At 37.1% G+C, this 18,426-nt stretch overlaps 1 protein-coding gene across 1 annotated transcript; it reads left to right on the top strand.

Annotated features, from left to right (window-relative positions):
• Positions 1–109: 109 nt before the first annotated feature.
• Positions 110–3,065, top strand: LOC142544303 (uncharacterized). The gene is made up of 6 exons (XM_075651364.1): positions 110–568; positions 646–1,117; positions 1,445–1,611; positions 1,770–2,111; positions 2,613–2,706; positions 2,800–3,065. Exons 1-6 carry the CDS (start codon positions 110–112, stop codon positions 3,063–3,065), a joined length of 1,800 nt encoding a protein of 599 aa, XP_075507479.1.
• Positions 3,066–18,426: the final 15,361 nt, after the last annotated feature.

Genomic DNA, 18,426 nt, shown 5'->3' with positions numbered 1-18,426 from the left:
TTAACTTCGCTGAGATAGAGCTGGTAGTAAAGTAAGTTTGATGCTTCGTTTATTTGTACCCAGTGGACTAAGTTTTAACTTTCCTTGAACCCTTCAGTGCTTACTATTAATGGCACCGGGAGGAAGAGGCAGAAAGGGAAAAGAAGTTATCCTAGAGTTCGAAGCTCAGAACATAGGAAATACTAAGGGTATTGGCAGAGGGAGACGTGGCCACCCTAGACGAAGGGCAAATCAAAATGTGAATATAGAGGTAGAGGTGGATCAGGAACCACCAATTCATCCAGAAAGGCATGTTGCAAGAAATGTGGAAGTTGATCGTGAAATTCAGCAGCTGACCCAAAGAATGAGAGAAATGGAGTTAGCAATTGTTAAATTCCAAGATATGCGTCCTCCAAAATTCTTTGGAAATGAAGGTGGCGAAAAGGCAACAGCGTGGCTGAAGAGCATGAACTATTTGTTTAATCTGGTGGAGTACACTCCAGAGCTGAGACTCAAGTTAGTTGTTTATCAACTCAAGGATCGACCAAAACCGTGGTGGGAAGCCACATGGAAGCAATCCGAGAATCTGGTCAGATAATTTCTTGGGAGGTATTCCGTACTTATTTTATTCAAGAATACTCATCAACATCTTATTATTCTGCTAAGGAAGCCGAGTTCAATCAGTTGGTTCAGGGAAATATGTCAGTGGGAGAGTATGCCTCTCAATTTTCTGCTCTTTTAGCTTACGTACCTCATGTAACTAATAGTGATCGATCCAAGCTGTCGCGTTTTATGCAAGGACTGAACCGGACGATACATACTTTGGTTATGACTGGAGCACCATCTAACTATGCTGAAGCAGTAGAGAAGGCAAAGAATATTGAGGCTAGTTTTCTTTGGGGAGGATCACAACAAGTTCCATCTTTTACTTCCCAAGGGTCCGGGAGTAGCATTCAGATGCCAGTGGGCATACCTCCTTATCAGCCTCCACAGTCAAATCAGCCATCGAAGCAGCAGAAATTCAAGGCTAAGGGAAAGCAGTTTAAGAAGCAGTCTTACAACAGTTCATCTAGTTCAGGTAGTTCTCGGGGAGGAAGATCTAGTGGTTATGTTCGAGATTCTTGTGGGAGATGTGGAGGTAGGAATCCTACTACTCAGTGCACAGGAGTTCAGGGAGACTGTCATACATGTGGATTATCGGGACATTAAGCGAGAGTTTGTCCTAATACGGGAAGACAGTAGTATCAGCCCTCACAGTTTAGCCAGTTTCCGCGAGCCCCGGTCCCTAGACCATATACTCAACAGCCTAGCTACCAACAGCCGAGAGGATCTGCTCAGCAGTACTTTCCAGGACCTTAGTAGGCTAGGGTGCATGCTTTGACACAGGACCAGGCTCATGAGACGCCCGGGTGGGTCATTGCAGGTATATGCTTTATTTTTTATCATCATGCACGTATATTGATAGACACGGGAGCATTTTATTCATTTCTGTCTGCTGCATTTATCGATGAGCATGAGATAGCTACTACCTTGTTGTTGGATACGGTGTCTGTGTCTACCCCTGCTGGTGTATATTTGATGTCTCGTGAGATAATTCTAAACTGTGTGATTAGATTTGATGATAACCTTATGGTAACTAATCTAATCAAATTATCTATGTCTGACTTCGACTGTATTTTGGGAATGGATACTTTGACGAATTATCGAGCCATCGTTGATTGTTTCCATGGAGTTTTCAGATTTAGACCTTATTATGGCAATAAATGAAACTTTATGGTAAAGATTCTCAGTCACGCATTCCATTAGTGTCAGCGATGAAAATGTTTAGACTGCTATCGGTAGGGAATGAAGGAATCGTGATTTATGCAGTTAATGTGACACAAGAAGAAACGTTGAATCTTTCGGATATTATTGTGGTAAAGGATTTTCCTGATGTATTTCCTGATGAAATTCCTGGCTTTCCACCTCAAAGAGAAATAGATTTCAGTATTGAGTTAATGTCAGTGACGAACCATATTTCTAGAGCACCGTATCGTTTAGCTCTAGTGGAGTTGAAAGAACTCAAGGAACAATTACGAGACTTACTGGAGAAAGGTTATATTAGACCAAGTATGTCACCTTGGGGAGCTCCAGTATTGTCTGTAAAGAAGAAAGACGGAACGATGAGGATGTGTATTGATTACCGGCAATTGAATAAAGCTACAGTGAAGAATAAATATCCTCTCCCGCGTATCGATGACTTATTTGATCAGTTGCAGGGTACATCCGTGTATTCCAAGATCGATCTTCATTGTGGATATCATCAACTTAGAGTTAGAGAGGAATATGTTCATAACACTACATTTCGGACACGTTATGAGCATTATGAATTCTTAGTCATGGCTTTCGGATTGACTAATGCTCCAGCGGTATTCATGGATTTGATGAATCGTGTTTTTCGAGAATTTTTAGACAAATTCGTTATTGTCTTTATCGATGACATTTTGATTTATTCAAAAACAAAGAAGGAGCATCGAGAACAATTGAGACTAGTCCTCCAAACACTCAGAGCATCACAATTATATGCTAAATTTTCTAAGTGTGAATTTTGGTTGGACAGAGTAGTATTTCTGGGTAATGTTATATCCACTCAGGGAGTTTCAGTGGATCTCAGTAAAGTCGAAGCTGTTACTAATTGGCCAACACCAACAAATGTTTCTGAGATTCGCAGCTTTTTGAGATTAGCAGGTTATTATAGACGTTTTATCGAAATATTTTTCATAACTACAAGGCCTATGACTCAATTAACGCAAAAAGATCGACGTTTTGTGTGGACTGCAGAATGTGAATCAAGTTTTCAGACTTTGAAGGAAAAGTTGACAACAGCTCCAGTGTTAGCTTTACCTTCAGGCTCAGGTGGATTTGTTGTGTGTACAAATGCTTCTCTGAATGGACTGAGATGTGTTTTAATGCAAAATGAGCGAGTGATTGCATATGCATCTCGACAGTTGAAGCCACAGGAGACTCGATATCCAATTCATGATTTAGAATTGGCTGTCATTGTGTTTTCGTTAAAAATATGGCGTCATTATCTATACGGTGAATAGTTTGTAATTTATTCTGATCACAAGAGCCTTAATATCTTTTCACACAGTCTGACTTGAATATGAGACAATGTCGATGGATGGAATTGCTTAAAGACTTTGATTGTGAGATTCAGTATCAACCAAGGCGAATGAATCTAGTTGCATATGCACTTAGCAGGAAAGCTCAAAACGCTATGCTGACATCTCTGAATATTTCTAAATTCCACGAGCATCAGGATGGACTTATCAAACAAGTGGAGATTACTTTATAGTTTTATCTATCAAAGTCGAGCCACATATAATAACAAGCATTAAAACAACACAGAGAAATGATCCTCATATTCATAGATTGAAAGAATTTGCTCAAACAGATCGGTCAGATAAATTCAGTGTTGCCTTAGATGGTAGTTTGCGCTTTAATGGGAGACTTGTGGTTCCTAATTTGATAGATCTGAAAGAAGCTATGCTACGTGAAGCACATTGTAGTCGACATAGCATTCATCCAGGAAATCGAAAGATGTATCATACTTTGAGAGCTCATTATTGGTGAGAAGGTATGAAGAAGGAAATTTCTGAATTCGTTGCTAAATATTTAACTTGCCAACAGGTTAAAGCTGAACGAATGAGACCTGACGGTATGTTACATAGTCCACAGTGGAATTGGGAGCACATTGCTATGGATTTCGTGACAAACCTTGTAACGTACCATACTTTTTTAACTACTTTAAAATTTGCGGAAATATAAAAATTTTCTTACATAGGAAATAAACTCTCAAATTACGAATTAAAATAAACTGTTCATCCAAAAATTATTGCAATAAAAAGATCGTAAATAGAGTTTGCTAAAACACTTGTTTAAACCTCGTAACCCAAAACATAAAATCAGAGTAATAAAATTTGTCGTGCGTGAAATCTTAAAAACATTGGGCGGTCCTCGGGTTTAGCCTCCCACTCAGTCCAAGCCAGCTCACTGGTTCGCATCCCTCGTCTCCTCAAAGTCATCCTCACCTGTATCGATCAAGTCTAGTGAGTCTAAAGACTCCACATGTATAAACTGGAGATAGCAAGTACTACATAATAAAACCACATGCATCTTTAAAGTAGGGCTTACATACTTGAAACTTGAACGTAATAGCATAAAAATACTTGAAACTTGGACGTAGTAGCATAAACATACTTGAAACTTGAACGTAGTAGCATAAACGTAGACGTGCCATCATCATAAAACTTTTCTTAAACATACTTGCATCATACATACTTGAGCATACATAACATCATTTTGCGTAGAGATATGTTTCAAAGCAAGTGACCCATACATAAATGTGCCTGATCAGACTAAAACATAGAACTGGGCTGACAGGGAAGATCAACTGTCACATACATGAGATCCCCGTTCATGCTTTAACGGGTGGATTGGTCCCTGGTCATGCTTTACCGCTTTCAAATCCTGATCTAAACCCGATCATGCTTTATCGGGCAGATTGGTCCCTGGTCATGATTTACCGCTTTTCAATCCTGATCTAAACCCGGTCGTACTTTACCGGGGTGGAGAGGTCCTCGGCCATGTTCACCGACTTCCAAACCCGTTCATAATTTGGTCACAAGACATTTAGCATACCTCAAAAACTTAAAATATTTTCTTTTGCACGGCGAACATACTTAAAAACGTCGAGGGCTTCGTTGGAACATTCTGGACATGCTGCCCTAACAACAGCAGCAAGGATTCAGGAGATCCCAACGAAGCCTGCAACCAAAACTTCAAGAACACATTAAAAAACGCATTTTCAGAAAAGTCTATTTTTAGCAGTCCCACAAAACCAATCATAACTCACTCATTTCTTATCCAAAAATTACGAATTTACTGTCAAATCGATCAAAAAGTACTACGTTTTATATATTGAAAGTTTTTCCAGAAAATCGACCGAAAAGTCAGAGTTTTTAAAATGACAGCAAACTTCGAGTATTGAGATCCAAAAACGTTTCAAAATCGATCCAACTCTTTTTTCTCAAACTTTTGCATAACATTCACATGTTTTTCATACAATAAATATCAAAATATTTAATATGACAAGATCGATGCAGAAACGAAAGAATATACATGTCTTTTGATATTTAACGTTACCGAAACGACGACATCGAAGCGGGAAGGATGCGAGGGTTGATCCGGGACGAACATGGCACGATTTTTCTTGAAGAAAACTCAACGAGAATTGCTGGAAAATTTGAAGAGAAGGGGACGGCTGCTGGTACACTAGAACCCTAAGATTTTCTCTTAAAAAAATGAAATGAAATGGAAGGGAGAATTGTGTGTGGTTGATAATGTGTGTGTGCGTGTGTTTGTAGGTAATTAGGAGAATTAATTTAGCTTAATTAATAATTAATTACCTAATTAGGGGATAATCATGCATGGGTAAATAATTAATAATGGGACAAAATTGTGCTTAATTAATAATTAATTGCCTAATTAGGGGATAATCATGCATGAGTAAACAATATTAAAATAATATTAATCTAATACTAACTTTTCTAACACCTCTAATTTAAAATAAAATGCACAAGTGACACATTTTTTAAAAGTTTAAAAACTCATAAAATCACTTAATAATCAAATTATGCTTTAAAAATGCTAGAAACTAAATAAATAATTTAAAATGACACTTTCTTGACTTAAAATAAAATACCACAATTTAAAATTGTCAAAATCATCGTCGGTCTCCTTTCCTCGATTTCGGATTGAATAATCGCCTGAAACATGAAACTCAAGAAAATATTTTAATGTGCATCACAAAACCAAAATTAATTTAAAATAATGCATTTGAATAAATCATGCATCTCTAAAATCCTTTTAAATTTAAATAAATGATTTAACAATTTAATTAAATGCATGGATTTTACGTGTACTAAGTTTGGGCTCTACAAACCTAACTCGTTCTAATCGTGGTTGTGATGCAATTTGGGTTATTTTTGATAGATTTTCTAAATCAGCCCATTTTATTCCATTTGACCGTACTTGTACTTTCAAGAAAATGGCGAAATTGTACATTGATCATGTGGTAAGATTGCATGGTGTGCCAGTAACCATAGTATTAGACAGTAATCCAAGGTTTACTTCAAAATTTTGGAGTAGTTTGCAATCAGCTTTGGTTTCAAAGTTGGCCATGAGCACTGCTTATCATCTCCAAATAGATGGTCAGTCAAAAAGAACCATCCAGACTCTAGAGGATATGTTACGAGCAGTTGTAATGGATTTCAGGGGTGGTTGGAAAGAATCATTGTCTCTGGTCGAATTCTCTTACAACAATAGTTTTTAGACAACGATCAGTATGGCACTATTTGAAGCTTTATATGGTAGAAAGTGCAGATCTCCAATTTGTTGGGAAGATGTAGGAGAATGACAGATGTCTAAACCAGAGTTTGTACAAGAAATAATAGATAAAGTTGAATTGATCAGGAAAAGAATGAAAGCAGCCCAGGATCATCAAGCAAGTTATGCTAATAAAAGGCGTCGGCCTTTAGAGTTCCGGGTTGGCGATTATGTTTTCTTGAAAGTATAATCATTTCATGGTACTATGAAATTTGGACGTAAAGGGAAGTTGGCTCCACGTTATATTGGTCCGTATGCAATTATTGAGAGGATTGACACTTTGGTTTATCGTTTGGACTTGCCGCAGAGTTTGTCTGCGATACACGATGTGTTTCATGTATCTATGCTGAAGAAGTATGAGTCAGATCCATCTCATGTTTTGAGTACCGAGGATATGGAGTTAGATAATTCCCTAAGTTATGTTGAGCATCCAGTTCAAATTCTTGATTGGCAATATAAACAACTCAGGAACAAGACGATTCCTTTGATTTTGGTGCAGTGGAGTAGACATGGGATAGAAGAAGCTACATGGGAGTTATAAGCTAGAATGCGTCAAGAGTGGCCTCAATTGTTTGAAAATATGATGAATAACTCCATGTACTCAGATTTTCCTATGTATTGTCAGTGGTAAATATTTTAACCACTTTGTGTAAGTGGTGTATGCTAGATTTCGAGGACGAAATCTTTTATTAGAAGGGGGATAATGTGAGAAACCGAATTAAATTATTCAGTATTTGGCAAGAATTAGAAATAATTATTTTAAAGTGATAAATTTAAAATAATTAAGCCAAATAATTATACTTTTGTGTTAAAAATATGTATTAGAAAATATTGTCATTATAGACGATATTAAAATGCATATCGATGTTTAATTGCACACGAGAGTTGTAAATATTTGGACCGGGTCACATTCTAGCATTTGGACTAAATCATTAAATTCATGTATATGGATATGTGTATAGAAGGAAGCCCATTTTCCCACGAGCCCAATCCATTTCCTCCTTAAATCTTCTCGTTTATTCTCATTTCATCCATTTTTTTTTTCTTTCTTGATCATCTTCTCAGCTGCCGAGCTATTGTTTCGTTTTTTTTCTCCAGCTTCTTGCTTGTCACTTTTCTTGGTTCCTTAGTATGTGAAGATGTTGATTCTAGCTTTATTTTTGTTCAAGGGAAGCTTTTGAAGGTAATCCTTAAGCCTATTTTTTAAATTTTTGTCCCTTGAAGAAGTTGGTTTCTGTTTTCGAGTTGCGGGTTTTGGATTCTGATTTTCAGGTTTTTGTGTGGTTTGCACTAAGAATCTTGACTTGTGGTTCAAATAGAACTTATAGATCTATGTGTTAGCTTTCTATATCCACTGGCGAAATGGAATTCCAATTAAAAACGGATTTGATATGATATTTCTACCAAAATGTGTCAAAAGGGAATTCTGTGTTGGAGCTGCGTAGATTAGCTATTGTATTTCGAGTTTATGTCATTTATGCGCTCGGATTCTGGACTTGTGATTCAAATAAGAGTTGTGAAGCTATGTGTTATCTTCTTATTGGTATAAGAATCGTTAAATTCCATTAAGAATTGAAATGTTTATCCTCATTTTTCCGAAACTGCTCAGGTACAGACTGCTGTCCACGAATTGCGTTGGTAGTAGCGTCGTCTTGATAATTCAGAGATTTATCTATTAGGATTCTGTAAATGATTTCTTCTAGGAAAACTTAGATATTTGCGTTTTCTTTCATCTCCGACGGATATTGATTTGAGTCAATGATGAGTTAGATATGAATTTTATACTCATAGGTGTCAAACCTGGATCAGTCACAGAATTCATTTTTCATGGTTTCTGGTTTTGGGCTTTTTTAGTGTCGAGATGATTGAATTTCTTTCTGATGTCTTCTGATAAAATATGGGATTTTGAGTTAGGATTTCAGCCATGTATGTCAAGTGTGTTTTGGTTGAGTTATAACCTTAAAACCGATCTTAGGTCCAAGCTGGAATTAGTAACTTGGTTTTGGCTATGAGTTGAATCTTTATTTGATGGAAATAAATTATTTGCCACATGTTTTAATAGCCAGGAAGCTCCAAGGAGTTCATTAACTATTTTGGTAATTTAATTTGAAGGTTAAAATACGGATTGATCGATTCTTTATAGCGTCTATAACGGCGTGTAATTTAAATTGATGTGATTTTATGAGAATTATGTGTTTATGTGCTCTTGTGCTATTTGGGTGTATTTTTAGATTATTCTTCATTTCTTAAAATAAATGTGATTTTTTTTAAAATATATTGAAAAAATCTGTGGATTTATATGCATTGTTGAGCATGGATTCATATCGAGCCATGACTCCGTTGTTTCCGAGATTTCTATTTACTCTTGGATGAGTTATTTAGACATCAGAGCCGAGGGCGTTTAAGCGTCACACCTCTGATGACTAACGGAAAGGCTGAACAGTTCTGTAAATTGACATCCCTGACGCAGATGTGCAGGGCCGAGGGCGTATTTGACATGTCACACCCCTGGCACTCGTGGCCACATTTGTCCCACAATCTATGGTATAGGTTTATTTTAGCTGCATCAGCTTGACACCGTCTGTGGGAACATAGTCACTTCATCACTCGAGGATGCACGCTCATTCCCAAACCTCTTGCAACGTTAAGGGACACCCGCCTCTTAATCCTCTGCAGTCGGAGATGCTCATAACCCATGAAGCGCTGAAAGCCATGATGGAAAAGACAGTGCACAGCAGGCGAAGCGGTGGCTCAGATACTCGCACACCATCCACACACTGATACTAGTGAGACAACTCCCAAAGATGATTCGTCTTTCCAAGATCCTTGAAAGACTACGAGGTACAAAGATGAAACATGAAAGGAAGAGGAATCAGATGGTCGTACACATCATCCTCCCCAACGGAGAAAAAGTATCTCTCTCCCCTCTTACGCACAAGGACCTTGCACTTTGAATTAATAAGACAGTCGATTGGCCATTTTACTTGCTCGGCGTAGCCTTTTTACCATTACTAGTTTAGATGAGTCGATAGCAGTATGAGTGAAAATACCCAACTTACCAGAGTATGAGGGAACGGGCTACCCAAAAGATCATCTCGACAAATTCTATGTGAAGGCCGACTTATACGATATTAGTGAGGTCGTTTACTGCAAAATATTCCGAACTACACTGTCTCGTCGTGCGCTTTCTTGGTTAAACAAGCTCCTTCCAGGGACCATCAGTAGCTTGGAGCAACTGACTCAGCGTTTTCTTCACTAGTTCTCTATCAACAAGAAATACCCAAAAACAACGGGATTACTTATTTACTATAATTCACAAGAGGGAGAAAGCCTGCGAGAATATGTATAACGGTTCACACAGGCTGTGCATGAAGTTCTCCATGTTAATAATGATCTGTTAGCCGGGATAATGTAGCAGAACCTCCGCCACAGAAAATTCAAGGAATCAATAGCTGGGAAGCCCCCAAGAACTTTGGAAGAATTGTTAGAAAGAGCTAAAAAATATATACACATAAAAGAGGCCATCGAACCACGATACTTAGGGAAAATAAGAATGGAAGAAGAGCGAACAAAAGGAATAAAGAGAGAGGAAAACGAACGGCTCAAAGTCCGTGACTCCAGTACACTCCCTTAAAGGCACACTTATTAAACATACTGTTAATAGCAGAGCAACAAGTTTACTGCAATCCCCTCGACCGATGAAGGAAAATCCTAAGCATCAGAGATCTAACAAATATTGTCGATTCAACATAGATAAAGGTCATTCTACTGAAGATTGTTTAAGCCTTTGGGCTAAAATAGAAAAGTTGATCAAACAAGAATATTTAGGTGACTATGTGGATATGTCCAACAATCAGCGACAAAGAAATAAGTTTCATGATGACAACTGCCCACGCGAGCACCAACAAGAATGGGGCGGAATAGGTAAAAAAAATTGAGCAGAGAGAGGAAAACATGCCCCTCGTGTGTTCCATCGGAGAAGACCACACTTCCTCGCGCTTAACCGTAGCTCATTTGATTAAAAAGATATCAATGACAGATGAGGAAATGTTTTTTTGGAAAAGATGACTTGGAAGCCTATCAGGGATAACATAATGATGCCTTATTCATTTTCGCCATGATTTCTAACTTTTAAAATATTGGTGGTCTCAAGAAGCTCGATAGATATCATTTTTCATGGGGCATTCAAAAGTTGGGTCTAAGCAATGTTCAATTAATGCAGGTGGAAACTCCCATTGTCGGCTTTGTCGGAGGAGTAGTTGAAGTGATAGGAGAAATCACTCTGTCCATATCCTTGGGATCTTTATCCACGGCGGAGCATGAAAATGGTGAAGTTCTTAGTGGTGAAAACCCCATCGGCTTACAATGTGATGCTTGGTAGTCCAAGCCTTAATTTGTTTCGAGCCGTTGCGTCCACATACCACACACTACAAGAAAATATGGATTTAACAATACTCAAAAGACAATGGTTTTTGTTAAAACCGTTGTCTTTTTTCTTTTAAACCATTGTCTTTGAGCGGGTTTTCTTTAACTGTAAGACAAATTTTTTTGTAAAACTGTTGTTTATGAATGGGTTTTTTGTGGCTACGACAACGATTTTTTAAACTATTGTCTTTGAGTGGAATTTTTTTTTGTCTAAGAAACAGTTTTCTATGGGCGGATATTTTGGGACTACAACAACGGTTTTAAAAAAATTATTGTCTTTGAACGAATTTTTTTAGGTGTAAGACAGTAGTTTTACGAAAACTGTTGTGTTTGAATTTTTTAAATGATGTTTTGTAGCTCACGTACAAAGCACGCTGCCAAATCTCCATATATGCTCAACCCAACCTACATCCCAAAATGTTTGAAAAGAAGAAACCAATCCGAATCTCAAACATATTGATACCTAAGCTCCAAATCGCTCAACACTTCTTCCCCTTCGCTTTTCGACGCCACTGCCTCCCATCCGCCAGAAATGACACATCAACCACCGTGAGTTGTAGCTCTTGTCTTGTAGCTTCGATTTGTACCATCAATTGCAAATTTTGAGTTTGAATCAAAGATGTCCTCATGAGGTAAGGCGCTGATTATTCTCACGATTTTAGTCCAATCTCAGGTTTGCTTCGGTCCAACTGAGAATGCGAAACAGATGGCAATCCAAACAACCACATTCGACGGGTGCATCCACGAATTCCACTCCCAAGCTAACACCATTTGTTTTGTTTTTGGAAAATTGATCTTTTGATGTCTGATTGTTCTCACAAAGGTTTTTAGAAATCCATTTCAGGATTTTCAGTGGAATATGCACCTATGTGTGTGTGTGTTAATAGCTTAATTACGGCTTAGAGTCTACAATTTTTGAAAAATGAAGCTTACTAGTTGTTACAAGATTGGATCTCTATATTTTCACTATTGTTTTCTGTATAATGAATTTTTATCATGGGAGACCGAGAGAAAAAAATAGATGACAGTAGATGCTCCGAGTATGTTTTCTTATTAGGAAAGTAATTTGCATAAATTAAGTTGATGCCACCTCATTGGCTAAGAGCTCTCTTGTCTTTATACTCAAATGTCCATATGGATACTATAGTATATGTATTGTTACTTCTGCATCCCCAAGATGACTCATTGAACATACACAACTTTCATTTATTTCTTTTCTGTCGATGGAATATCAAATTTATTTCACCATTAAGTAAGTTTATTACAAGACTTGAATTATGTTACTTATCTTTAAGCCAAGGGAGCTCACAGAGATTAATCATCTGAATAATATGCTTTATTATTAGGCTACATTTGATGTCAATGTAATGGGGCCAATATCTATAATAGGACTCTTGGCACCTCACATGATGAAGCGAGGCAGTAGACATTTTCTTGTGGTATGTTTGTCTTGGTTCACAAAATGCTTCATTTCACAGACTAGCAGGTGGTCCATCTCTTGTGTCTGGAACTGATTTGACATGCAAATAAACTGCATTAGCTTTTAACTAAGTTTTTCTCAACCAACTTGTTTTTATGAATCAAAGTCCAAGACTACCATGCCTCTGGACTTGATACTCAAGACGTGATCATTGATCTCACGATGATTAATATTTTATTACAAAATTTTCGAGAAATAATAAAATAGAATTCATTTGTTTGCTAGTCTTATAAGATTGCTTGCTCTTTACTTTCATGGAGAACATGACAAGGGAAATGTAGTTGGCCTTAATCAACACATTGTGATTGCATTCTAAAAGAGCTGTCACTTGTTTCCTGGTCATTAACTATGTCTTTGAGAAAGGATGTTGATTTCTACATTCATTTTTTCCTGGTCACTTGCTTCGCATTCTAAAAGATTCGAAAAACGTCTTAAATTGATAGGCACCATTTATCAAGCTATGGTTTTTAAGATATTTATGATTAAATAAAGAACGGTTCAAACTCAATTGTATGAAATATTTAACTTTTACGTGATGACATTGAATTTTAATTGGTCGTTTATTTATGCTATCGTATGTTAACTTTTTTTTTTATCATTTACTGTCATGCTATCCCAACTGGTTAGTTGAGGGTACTTGCATCTATAGGCTTTGGATGTGTTATTTCTCATTGAATGTATTATCCACAGCCTGCATTGTGCGCTGCGTATAATAGTTTCTGCAGCGTGCATTTGTTCAAATTTCGAATGATTTATATTGAAAAATTATATATTAAATTAATTTTTTAGTTCTTTATCTGAAAAAAGACAACTGATAAAATCCGTTGTCGTAGGCCCCTTAATACTGTTGTAATTGACAATGTTGTTAAAAGTGCGGTCAAAGACAACGGAAAGTGCGGTCAAAGACAACAGTTTTAAACCGTTGTCTTTGACCGCACTTTTAAGAACATTTTCAATTACAACAGTTTTAAATGGCCTATGATAACGGATAAAATCCGTTGTTTTTCAGATTTTTTTGTAATGACATGAAGCTGAAGTTCCCGACTCTGAAAGGGGCAGGAGAGGCGATTGGAGATAGTAAGCTCGCAAGAGAATGTCATGCGTTTATTTTGCTAAATGCAATGGGGACATAGAGAAGGCAGGGACCCAACACAGATTCCTTGTGGGAGAAGAAGCAAAAACTTGAACAAGATCCAAATAGCAATGAGATACACCCCATGGAGGGAGAATCAAATGAGCGCCTTAATTTGGATCCATGTATGAAACCGATTAAGCAGAAAAAGAGATCTATGAAGTGGCATACCTTTAGCCAAGATAGCTAGTTCCTGGACTAACATCGACAACAGAATGATAACTTTTCTGATAGCCAGTATGGACGAGGCGGACAAAGCCAGCTGCAACATCATGTGCATAGAAGGACAAGAACCAAGCTGGAAAAAAGAAATTGTCAACTACTTAACACAAGATGATCTCCTTCAAGATCCCTCCACTGCACATAAGCTAGGATAAGAGCTGCGGGATTCACAATCATAGACGGAGAGCTCTATAAACGAGGTTACTCTCAACCATTCTTGAAGTGCCTCACTCCGAGCAAGGCAGACTACATTCTCCACGAGATCCACGAGGGAATATGTGAAAACCACTTAGGAGGGAAAGAATTGGCTGGTAAAACCTTACGAAAAGCTTATTTTTGGCCAACCATGAGGAAAGACTCCATGGAATTGGTTAAATGTTGGCGAGCTTGCCGGGAGCATGCCAATCTCCATCACCAACCCACGATTTTGTTACAACCACTTGAAATACCTCTATTTCTTGCCCAGTTGGGAATGGATTGCTAGGACCTTTACCCCCAGCTACGGGACAGAGAAAATTTCTCATAGTCATCGTAGGTTATTTCACAAAGTAGGTCGAGGCAGAACCATTGGCAAAAATTTCGGAGAATGACATTGAAATGTCCACTACTCTTTGTTTTTAAATGTGTTAGAAATTTTTTTTCTTCTTTCTTACAATACTTCGGCCGAATCATAATATATATACACACACACACACACACACACACACACACATATATATATTTCACCATTTAAAATAACTCCCCAACTAATTATTTGAAAATACCAAAAACGCAATTCATAATTTAAATCGTAAACGTCAACTAAACTTAAAACTGGCATTTTTCAAAATAAGTATAATCATTTTAAATCCCCTCAAAACCACTCAAAAGCATCAATAAATCATAAAATCTTTAAAATAATATTAAATCATAAACATAATGTGGAAAACTAGCAAAGGTCCTCATGTTATGTGCACAATCAATCCAGCTAGTTCAACCATCAAGTCCTCCATCAAAAGCATGCTCACCTGCATCGATCACACTTAGTGAGTCTAATGACTCAGCAAACCTTAATCATGATAACAAGTAATACATATACAATCACATGCATCAATAAAAATATTTTTAATAAAAATAGCTTTTCATGAATATGCATAAACTTTAAAAATTTTTCCTTTCATTATAAACTTTTTTCATTCATTATATACGTATACGTTTTTCTTTTTATTGAATTCAGATAATAAATTGTGACTTCGTTTCAGTTGTAGATCGATGGATCCATCGACGTACAACCATGGTACCAGACGACGGGGAGATCAGCGACACTCTCACCCGTCAACGGAGCCTTGGATTTACATAACATCATATCCTTTCGATAGAAATACGGTCGTCAAGCTCTCTATGAGGCCTTCTCCTGTAAATGGGCTCCCTCCGGGGCTTTTTCCCGCATCTGGGCTCCCTTTGGGTCTTCTCCCATATACAGACTCCCTCTGGGGTCTTTCCCTCACGATATCCCCAATCATATCCTTATGTCATAATCAAGTCACCTCCTTCAACTTTTCATTATTTTCATCACATATAAAAATTCATGCATATATATATCATTTTTCTTTAAAAACCAAGCATACAACACATTTTTTAGCATTAACGTTTCATAAAAAAATTCCATAAATATTTAAAATAGACATTTTAGCATTCATTACAGCATTCAGAGCGCTTCCAGGACGTCTAACATTTTTTAAGTGTAAAATGACTGTTTTGCCCTTGAAACCCTAACTTTCTCAATTTATCCTTAACCTTAAAACGACAATCCAAATCCATCCAAACTTAACACAACACCTTAAAATACACCCATACATATTTATTAGACTTAAACTTAGGCTCCTCAACTAATTTCACAATTCGTTTTAAAACTTAAACCTACGTCTCGATTTTAACCCGAATCGACTCGAAATTTAAACAAATTTTACCAAACTTGAACAATAACTTGTTAACACCTAACCATACCTTATACGACCCATCAAGCTAATTAAGAACCTTGAACAAGCCTAGGAAGCTGCTGGAAAAATCTGCTAATTTGAACCAAGCCCTAGTTCGCACCAACCTTTAGTCCCTTCGACTCCAGCACTTAACCACCATGTCCATTGATAAGTGCAAGAATTTCAATTAATTTATATGTTAATCCATTTGAATTATGTTAGTTTTGAATATAATTACGCTTGGTATTCCTTGTTTTTGTGCCGTACAGGAGGTAAAGGACTATTGGTTGAGTGAGGACAATTAGGGGCATTTTTGGATGTTGATTTATTGAGAAGATACCGTCGTAGAACCAAGGAACAGCGCCGCAGCGCCAGAATTGCGAGGATCAAGCGCCTAGGCACTGTGAGGTAACGCCATCCGAGCAACAAGCGCCAACACCACGACGCCACACTGCCGAGAGACAAGCACCTAGGGCAGCGCTGCGGCGCTAATGGCGGCGAGAACCACATAAATGGTCTTTTGTTTACAGCCCTTGGACGAGAACAAAAGGAAAATAGGGTTTCAGAGTATAGGGAGAGTCGTTTTTGGAAAGAAAATGCAAGGAAAGACGAGAACGAGACGAAGAATTGGAGCGCAAAGATCGATCACGAAGACGAAGAACGACGAATCTAGGGACAAAGACGCCACTTCTGATTTGTCATATAATATTTCGCTTATTTAATTTCTTGTGTTGCAATGTCTAAATCTTTGAACACGTTTTGTTTTTGTTTAGATTTCGTTATGAACTAATTTTTCAGTCTAGAGGATGATGTAGCTTTGTGGATACGATAATTTAACCGGGAATCAGGGCTATTAAATAAATGGAATTCATGAGTATAAATTCAACTGGGAATTGTTATCATGGAAACTTAGTGAAATCACTTCTTTAGATATTTTATCTCATTGATATTTTCTCTATTCGGTGGTTAGATTAATATTTATTTGCAATTAATTCATTTTCGGCAAACCAAACCTTTTATTGAATTTTCTAGATAAATTCATGACTATTTTTAATTACAAGAACTTATATATTTTTACATACACACTCTTCGTGGGAACGATACTTTACTTCCATTTATTAAAACTTGATAATCGTTCGCTTGCGAGCGGAAAATACGCGACAGTCGGTGAGTGTCAAAATTTAAATTTATATCAGTGTTGTTACCAATTAGTCTAGATTTTAATTTAGATTTATTTTTTTATTATAATAATTATTGATTTGTTCATTTTCTCTGTTTGATAGTGCATCCGAAGATCGCAAAGCCCCGACTTGATTATTTTTGATCTGGAGATCGAAAGAACTGCACGAAGACTAAGAAAAGTGAGAAGAGAGGAGATCCAAGCTATGGCCGGAAACAGAGAGAATGATAGACATAACCCACCAGAGGCTATACCTATCATAGATCATTTCCGACCAGTGATCAACACAAATTATTCTGTCATTGCTCGGGGGACTATAAACGCCAACAATTTCGAGCTAAAGCCTGCTCTGATAAATATGGTTCAGCAGAACTAGTTTGGTGGAACCGCCACTTCTGACCCACACGTGCACCTGAGGACTTTCCTGGAGATTACTGACACTATAAAGATTAATAATGTTCCTGATGATATTATTAGACTGCGTTTGTTTCTGTTTTCTCTCAGGGACCAAGCAAGAGGATGGCTCCAATCACTGCCGCTAGGGAGCATCACGACATGGCAGGAGTTAGCAACGAAGTTTCTTGCTAGATATTTTCCCCCTGAGAAGTCTGCACAGTTGAAGATCGAGATCAGCATTTTCAGGCAGACTGATTTTGAGCAGTTGTATGAGTCATGGAAAATATACAAGGAGTTGTTGAGAAAGTGCCGAACCATGGTTTTGAAGACTAGGTGCAAATTGAATTATTCAACAACGGTAAATGGGAAAACACGAGGAACAGTGGATGCAGCGGCTGGTGGCACGATCTTTGCCAAATCTCCTGATCAAGCTTATGACTTGCTTGAGCAGATGATTATAAATAGCTACCAGTGGTCGTCTAAGAGGTCAGGTGTAGAACCCGTAAATTGGACTGCGTATAAGCCATGCATAATTCTAGTATTTAAAATTAAAATGATTTTTATTGTATGAGTATTTAAATTCTTTTATGTAAATTTATTTATTTTACGCAGTAGTTTAATTGTTATCTTTTCAGTTAAATAAGTGAGGCCGAACTGGAGATGAAGTATTGAGATAAGTTAATAAAGACTTATTTAAGAAGTGGTAATTTAACATGTTGGTAAATATAATTTGAAAAGTTGGCATGCATGCAAGTTATTAAACTTCTTTGGTATTTTATTTAATTGTTTTAAAACATTAAATGCATGTTTATTTCATTAATTTATGTTTAATTATTTTTATGCATTTTAGGCATAATTCATGCATGATAGGATTTGTTTCATGAAATTTTAAAAGTTCACGCATTAGGGTTTCTAGGTGTATTTCACGTTCGAACGAGGATCGGAGACCGGGAATTTTCAGGAAAATTATTTTATTTCACGATTTATTTTTATAAATTAATTTAAAACATTTTTAAGTGTACTTTTCGAAAATGGGATTTTACTGGGTATTTTTACCCGCAGGACTTTATTTTTAGCGGTACGATAACTTTATTCGGAAGTGCGTTTGGATTTAATGAGCCAACTTTTAAGCCTATTGGGCTTAAAACCCTTTTAAAAACTTTTGAATTACAATTGTGGCCCATTAACTAAGTTATTATCTATATAATTAAACACCCAAGTGTCA

This window comes from Primulina tabacum, chromosome 5, assembly GCF_025594145.1.
Source record: "Primulina tabacum isolate GXHZ01 chromosome 5, ASM2559414v2, whole genome shotgun sequence".
NCBI lineage: Eukaryota > Viridiplantae > Streptophyta > Magnoliopsida > Lamiales > Gesneriaceae > Primulina > Primulina tabacum.
The sequence above is the reverse complement of the archived record's forward strand: the minus strand, read 5'-3'. Positions and strand labels throughout refer to the sequence as shown.

What these genes read in the sequence shown, in the direction of transcription:
- LOC142544303 (XM_075651364.1), top strand. Translation starts at nt 110, where the DNA reads ATGGCACCGGGAGGAAGAGGCAGAAAGGGAAAAGAAGTTATCCTAGAG. An exon ending in TTCTTGTGGGAGATGTGGAG is followed by an intron (nt 1,118 to 1,444) that starts GTAGGAATCCTA and finishes GTATATTGATAG; the next exon opens with ACACGGGAGCATTTTATTCA. An exon ending in GATTTGATGATAACCTTATG is followed by an intron (nt 1,612 to 1,769) that starts GTAACTAATCTA and finishes AAAGATTCTCAG; the next exon opens with TCACGCATTCCATTAGTGTC.